Genomic DNA, 7,493 nt, shown 5'->3' with positions numbered 1-7,493 from the left:
GGAAGGCTGCTCTAGCCGCTAGGCTGTCCAGCCTCTCTGCCCCCCCCCGGGGCGTGGGAAGGGAAGGGGGCCAGGGGCACGGACCGGGGTGGGCTCCTCCTCCTCCCCCTCGCTGTAGGGCTCGGAGGCGAGGGAGGGCGGGTGGGTGGCCTCGGCCTCTTCCAGCAGGCTGGAGCTGACGATGGAGACGGAGGTGACCCGGCCGTAGAGGTCCAGCACCACGGAGACGTTCTGGAGGCCGGAGGGAGAGAGAGAGACACGGGATCGCCATCAGCCTCCTTCCTTCCCTTCTTTCCTTTCGCTCCCTCCCTCCTTCCTTCCTTCCTTCCTTCCTTCCTTTCGCTCCCTCCTTCTTCTCATTCCCCTCACCATCCGTCCTTGTCTATTTTCCTTCCTCCCTCCCTCCCCTTCCCTCTTTCCTTCTTCTCATTCCCCTCACCTTCCTTGTCTATTTTTCTTCCTTCCTTCCCTTCTTTCCTTTCTCTCCTTCTTTCTCACTGCCATCACCTTCCTTGTCAATTTTCCTTCCTTCCTTCCTCCCTCTAATCTTCCTTCCCCTTTCGCTCCCTTTTTCTTTCCCTTTCCTCATTCCCATCACCTTCCTTCCTTGTCAATTTTCCTTCCTTCCTTTCCTTTCCCTCCCTCCTTTCTTCCCTTCTTTCCTTTCCTTTCCCTCCCTCCTTCCTTTTTCTTTCCCTCTTTCCTCATTCCCATCACCTTGTCTATTTTCCTTTCCCTCCCTCCTTTCTTCCCTTCTTTCCTTTCGCCCCCTCCTTCCTTCCTTCCTTCTTCTCATTCCCCTCACCATCCATGTCTATTTTCCCTCCCTCCTTCCTTCCCTTCTTTTGCTCCCTCCTTTTCATTCCCATTCCCTTCCTTCTTTCCTCTAATCTTCCTTCCTTCCCTTCTTTCCTTCCGCTCCCTTTTTCTTTCCCTCCCTCTTTCCTCATTCCCATCACCTTCCTTGTCTATTTTCCTTCCTTCCTTTTCTTTCCCTCCTTTTCTCATTCCCATTCCCTTCTTCTTCCCTTCCTTCCTCTAATCTTCCTCCTTCCCTTCCCTTTCGCTCCCTTCCTTTTTCTTTCCCATTGCCTTCCTTCCTTGTCTATTTTCCTTCCTTCCTTTCCTTTTTCTCACTCCCATTTCCTTCCTCCCTTCCTCCTCCTCCTTCCCTCCCATCCTTCCTTTCCCCTTCTTTCTCTTCCATCCGGTCTCTCCCCAGCAGACTCCTCCAATTGGGGGGGGGGTCTCCAGCCCTCCCAACCCTCCCTGTGGCCCGGGGAGACCCCGGCCCTCTCCTGCTGGACCCCCTCTTTGCTGGGACCGGATGCCCCCATTTTTACGGCCCCCCCACCCCCCCACCCACAGCCCACAGCCAGCCCGGCCCCCCGTGGCCCCCTCACCTTGGCCACGCCAGTGGCGGCCGGCCCCATGTCCTCCCCGTCGACCAGCACATGCATGGTGTCGTCCGTGCAGCGCTTCACGCCCACACGGCTCCCCACCTGGAGGAGAAACAGAGGCAGTCCCCGGCTTACGACGGCGCGTTTAGCGACGGCTCCCAGTTCACAGCATCACTGGAAAAAGGGACTCGTGACCGTTTTTCACCGTTAATGACCGTGGCAGCATCGCTAAGGCGGTCAGTTATCAGGATTCGGCTGCTTGGCCACCGGCTCCTGTTTACGACGGTCGCAGCGTGCCATGGCAGGACGGTCGTAAAACGGAGCCCACGGGCTCTGCTTATCGGACGTCCCACAGGCCCCTCGCCCGCAGCGGTTCACCTCAGCAACCGGGGTAAGGAAGGTCGTAAAAACGGGGCAAAAGGCGCTCAACAAATGCCTCGCTTAGCCAAAAGGAAACGTGTTTGGTTCAATTACGGTCGTAGGTTGAGGACAGAGCCAGTCTGTCTGGCTCAAACTTGGCAACTTGTGGACTTCAACTCCCAGAATTCCCCAGCCGGCACGCCATTACCGGAATCCAGACGGATAGGACGAGAAGAAATATGGTTTAATTTAACTTTTTTTTGGATAGTATGACTTTCTTAATAGACGGTGGGAAGGCAGTCGACGTAATAGATCTTGACTGGCCAAGTTGGGGGGGGGGGGAAGAAGAAGAAGAAGAAGAAGGGGAGGAGGAAGAGGAAGAGAAAGAGGAAGAAGAGAAAGAAGAAGGGGAAGAAGAAGGGGAAGAGGAAGAGGAAGAAGAAGAAGAAAAAGAAGAAGGGGAGGAGGAAGAGGAAGAGGAAGAAGAGGAAGAGGAAGAAGAAGGGGAAGAGGAAGAGGAAGAAGAGGAAGAGGAAGAAGAAGAAGAGGAGGAAGAAGAAGAAGAAGAAGAGGAAGAGGAAGAGGAAGAAGAGGAAGAGGAGGAAGAAGAAGAAGAAGAAGAAGAAGAAGAAGAAGAAGAAGAAGAAGAAGAAGAAGAAGAAGAAGGGGAGGAGGAAGAGGAAGAGAAAGAGGAAGAGGAAGAAGAGAAAGAAGAAGGGGAAGAAGAAGAAGGGGAAGAGGAAGAGGAAGAAGAAGAAAAAGAAGGGGAGGAGGAAGAGGAAGAGGAAGAAGAGGAAGAAGAAGAAGGGGAAGAGGAAGAGGAAGAAGAGGAAGAAGAAGAAGAGGAGGAAGAAGAAGAAGAAGAGGAAGGGGAAGAGGAAGAAGAGGAAGAGGAGGAAGAAGAAGAAGAAGAAGAAGAAGAAGAAGAAGAAGAAGAAGAAGAAGAAGAAGAAGAAGAAGAAGAAGAAGAAGAAGAAGAAGAAGAAGAAGAAGAAGAAGAAGAAGAAGAAGAAGAAGAAGAAGAAGAAGAAGAAGAAGAAGAAGAAGAAGAAGAAGAAGAAGAAGAAGAAGAAGAAGAAGAAGAAGAAGAAGAAGAAGAAGAAGAAGAAGAAGAAGAAGAAGAAGAAGAAGAAGAAGAAGAAGCTGGCAGGGGGAATTCTGAGAGTTGAAGTCCACAGGTCTTACGGTTTCCGAGGTTGGAGAAGGGTGATCTACGGCAGGGCTTTTCAACCTTTTCACCCATTGTACCACTTTTAGGATACGGCAACATCCGAGGACCACCAGTCGCCTAGCAAGGGGTCAAAAACTTGATGACCCCCCCAAAAAAGGGAAAAAAGTGATGAAGTACAGGTAGTCCTCGACTTACAACAGTTCGCTTAGTGACTCTTAGAAGTTACAATGGCACTGAAAAAAGTGCCCCCCAAGCCACAGCCGAGCAAGACACCTGCCTGCCCACCCGGTCGCGCTCTTCCTCCTGTCCGAGGTGTTCATTGTTGTGAGCATTTCTGTTGAGGATTGGCAGCGGGGGTGGGGTGGGGGGGTGTTTGGTTTTTATTCCCCCCCCCCATCTGCTGGGTGGTTGCAGCAGGTTTTGGTCCCTTCACATGACCCTGGGACACTGTGACCGTCATAAATATGAATCGGTTGCCAAGCATCTGAATGTAAATCACAAGACCCTGGAGAGGCTGCAACATTCCAGCTGATCGGCGCTTCTTCTGGGCTCAGCGGAAGCACCAGGATCAGCGTCGAGCTCCAGCTGGAGCCTGGCACTGATCCTGGCGCTGATCCTGGCGCTTCCGCTGAGCCCTGACAGCCCTGCAGCTCCAGCCGTCTCTCGCTCAGGCTTGTGCGGTGCTGCCACCGGTTCAGCTCATTCCCCTCCCCCGCTACCACTTTTCTAGGATGGTCGCGTACCACCTGCCAGGTGCCCATGTACTACAGGTGGTACCCGTACCACTGGTTGAAACGCCCTGATCTACGGTGACTTCCCTGGGGTTGACCTTCACCTAGTTTTGGCTCGCAGACACCCCCTCCCCAGCCCCCCAACTCACCCCGAGACGCTCCAGAGAGCACCCGTAATTCTGCTTCTGCAGGACGCCGTTGCGCCGGACCTCGGAGCCCGTCACTAGCCAGGTCACTTTCGACCGGAGCTCCAAGAGGGAGGAGGGCAGCCCCGTGGCCATGCAGGTGGCGTCCGAGGGCAGCAGGGTGGTCAAGCCCACCTGGACGGACCCCGACCACTTCTCGTCCACCTCGTCAATCTTCACCTGGAGAGAGAAAGGAGGAGCGGGAACTTCAAGCGAGGTGCGTGTAACGTTGAAGTAGCCCCCCCCAATGTGTTTAAAACACTTCTTTGTCCTTGGAGGGGCGGTGCGGTCGCTTAGTGACTGCAGTGTTTGCTTAACAAGCGCTGCAGAAAAAGTCGTCAAAACTATGTCGGCCAATCAGTTTTACGACCGTCGCGACGTTACAACCGTACAGGAAGTCCTCGATTGACCACCACAACGCAGCCCCGATTGTCCGTTACTAAGCGAGACATTGGCCAACTGCATTTGAGGGTTTCCGAAAGGGCTCGGATTCGTCGGTCGCCCTCGAGATACGACCAAAATGTATTTCGCTAAGCCAGACGGTCGTTAAGCGAGTTTCGCTCCGTTTTTACGACCTCCCTGGCCAGCGTCGCTAAGCGAATCGCTGCCGTGGTTAAGCGAGCAACACGGTGGTTAAGTCAACGTGGCTTCCCCCGTTGACTCTGGCTGGCCGGAAAGTCGCAAAAGGGGATCACGCGACGCACACACCCTCCCGGGACGCTGCAACCGTCGTAAGTATGAGCCAGTGGCCAAACGTCTGGATTTTGTCCAGCGGATGCTGCAGCGTGAAAAATGGTCGTTAAGTCCCTTTTTTTCACCACCGTCGCAACTTTGAATGGTCGCTAAACAAAGCGTTATTTAAGTTGAGGACTCCCTGCAATGCGCCGGCTCCATTTTGGTCGTTTATGGAGGACTGCCCGACACCCAGCACGGCTCCCATCCTCCCCTCCCCTCCGGTGTTCCAGGGGCGTCTCCATGGGGCGCCCTCACCCCGAGCGCAGCTGGGGCCCGTCTGCATGGCCTCGCCAGGCCCTCACCTCGAAGACCTCGCCCGTCTTCAGTTCCTTCATGCTGAAAACGATGCCGTGGCAGAAGCCGGAGACCCGCAGGGCCCGGCAGCCGTCATCCTGGAAGGCCACGTTCTTCCCGCAGGCGCTGTGGAAGCGGTGGGCGACCCCGGGCACTGGGCAGGAGGGACGGGGGGGGGACGAGGCCAGGCGGTCAGTGGGGCCTGGCGGCTTCCTTCCCTCCCTCCCTCCTTCCTTCCATTTACCTCCCTCCCTCCTTCTCTTTCCTCTTTCCCTCCCTCCTTCTCATCCTTTCCTTTCCTTCCTTCCTTTCTTCCTTCCATTTTCCTTCCTTCCTTCTCCTTTCCCTTCTTCCCTCCCTCCCTCTTTCCTTCCTTCTATTTCCCTCCCTCCCTCCTCATCCTTTCCCTTCCTTCCTTCCTTCCTTCTTTCCTTTCCTTCCTTCCTCTCTCCCTCCTTCCTTTCCTTCCTCCCTCTTCTTCCTTCCTTCCATTTTCCTCCCTCCTTCGTTCCCTTTCCTCTTTCCTCCTTCCTTCTGTCTATTTTCCTTCCTCCCTCCTTCTCATCCTTTCCCTTCTTCCCTCCCTCTTCCCTTCCTTCTGTCTATTTCCCTCTTTTATTTCCTTCCCTCCCTTCTTCTTCCTTCCCTCTATTTTCCTCCCTCCCTCCTCATCCTTTCCCTTCCTTCCTTCTTTCCTTTCCTCCCTCCCTCCTTCATTCCTTCCTCCCTCTTCTTCCTTCCTTCCGTCTATTTTACTCCCTCCCTCGTTCCCTTTCCTCTTTTCTTCTGTCTATTTTCCTTCCTCCCTTTCTCATCCTTTCCCTTTCTTCCTTCCCTCTATTTTCCTTCCTTCCTTTTTCTCATCCTTTCCCTTCCTCCCTCCCTCTTCTTCTTTCCTCCCTCTTCTTCCTTCCTTCCGTCTATTTCCCTTCTCCCTCCCTTCTACTTTCCTCTTTCCCTCCCTCCCTCCTTCTATTTTCCTTCCTTCCCACTTCTCATCCTTTCCCTTCCTTCCTTCCTTCCTTCCTTCTCTCCTCCCTCCCTCTCCTTCTTCCTTCCCTCCTTCCTTCCGTCTATTTTCCTCTCTCCCGTCTCCTTTCCCTCCCTCCCTCCCTCCCTTCCTTCCCTCCCTCCCTGGCCTGAACCCTCGGGGGGGGGGGGTGTGCTCACCTGGTGAGTGGATGGGGAAGGATTTCTCCGTGATGTTGCTGGTGGAGAGGCTGTTGTCCAGCGGGCCGGTGGAGCTGGTGATGGACACCTGGACACACTGGCCGTAGAGGTCCACCACGGCGTAGACCTCTGGAGGGGGGAGAAAGAGAGGGGTAAGGGAGCCAAGAAGCCACACCAGGCTCCTTTGAACCCCACAGGAGAAGGGCCCCTCCCTCCCCACCCGCCCTGCCCTCTTCCTCCTCCTCCTCCTCCTCTTCTGGGAATTGCACTCCTCTTAAAGGCCCGTCCCAGCCCCGTGTCCCCCACTTTGGGCCTTCCCTCCATGGCCTCACCCTTCCCTGGGGGCAGCCCGGAGCAAGCCACCCCCTGGTCCACGCTGTTGATGAAGTAATGCAGGTCCCCCTTGGCCGTCCGCATCATGCCGATGCGCGAGGCGGTGGTCAGCGAGTCCAGGTCGCAGCCGTAGTTGTTGCGCAGGGTGTTGCCGTCCTGCATGATGGCGGTGCCGCTGAGAGGAGGGAGAGAGAAAGGGGGGGGGAAGAAAAGCTCTTTTTGCAAGGCGGCAGACGGATACAGGAGGACGGGGATCGGAGGGGGGTGGTGGCCATCTTGACTTTTTTGCCCTTCGGGGAGTTTAGGAGGGCCCCAGAGGATGGGACCAAAGACGTTAGGTTGAAGGAATGTGAACAAGTAGGATGGGAAGCCTCGAATCAGGCGCCTTGACGGCTGAGATTCAAGAGTTGTAGGCCCAAAGGCACCCAGCTGGCAGGACTAGAACTCGCCGTCTCCTGGTGATTGGCCCAAAGTCAGCCAGCCTCCTTTCCTGCCTAAGGCGGGACTAGAACTCACCGTCTCCTGGTGATTGGCCCAAAGTCAGCCAGCCTCCTTTCCTGCCTAAGGCGGGACTAGAACTCACCGTCTCCTGGTGATTGGCCCAAAGTCACCCAGCCGGCTTTCATGCCTAAGGCAGGATTAGAACTCACCGTCTCCTGGTGATTGGCCCAAACTCACTTAGCCACCCTTGATGCCTAAGGCAGGACTATTTATTTATTATTTAAATTTATATACCGCCCTATCTCCCTTACGGGACTCAGGGCGGTGAACAGGCGATAATAAAAATCACAATAAATATTAAATAAAAAGCCTGCTCTAAAATACCCCCTATAAAAACCCCTACCAAAACACAATCAAAACTACGCCAGGCCGGCCGCATGGAATAGATGGGTTTTCAAGGCTCGGCGGAAAAGACGCAGGTCCGCAACTGTACGTAGGTCGGGGGGTAGGTCATTCCAGAGGGCAGGAGCTGCCACAGAGAAGGCTCTCCCCCTGGGGGTCGCCAGCCGGCATTGTCTGGCCGACGGCACCCTAAGGAGGCCCTCTCTGTGGGAGCGGACTGGTCGAAGGGAGGTGTTTGGTAGGAGGCGGTCTTGCAAATACCTAGGTCCAT

At 54.9% G+C, this 7,493-nt stretch overlaps 1 protein-coding gene across 1 annotated transcript in view; it reads right to left on the bottom strand.

Moving 5' to 3' along the window:
- NEURL4 (neuralized E3 ubiquitin protein ligase 4) overlaps positions 1 to 7,493 on the bottom strand; it is a 44,056-nt gene that overhangs the window by 21,990 nt on the left and 14,573 nt on the right. Inside the window, 6 exon segments of the mRNA XM_029285874.1 lie at positions 1 to 231; positions 1,404 to 1,502; positions 3,812 to 4,027; positions 4,885 to 5,030; positions 6,047 to 6,175; positions 6,379 to 6,554. The exon segment at positions 1 to 231 is cut by the window's left edge and continues 4 nt beyond it. Of these exon segments, the coding sequence (XP_029141707.1) occupies positions 1 to 231; positions 1,404 to 1,502; positions 3,812 to 4,027; positions 4,885 to 5,030; positions 6,047 to 6,175; positions 6,379 to 6,554 (997 nt within the window).

Source organism: Protobothrops mucrosquamatus, unplaced genomic scaffold, assembly GCF_001527695.2.
Source record: "Protobothrops mucrosquamatus isolate PMUCROS unplaced genomic scaffold, P.Mucros_1.0 scaffold_194, whole genome shotgun sequence".
Taxonomy (NCBI): Eukaryota; Metazoa; Chordata; class Lepidosauria; order Squamata; family Viperidae; genus Protobothrops; species Protobothrops mucrosquamatus.
Note: the sequence above shows the minus strand (reverse complement) of the source record. Positions and strands in the feature narration are given on the sequence as shown.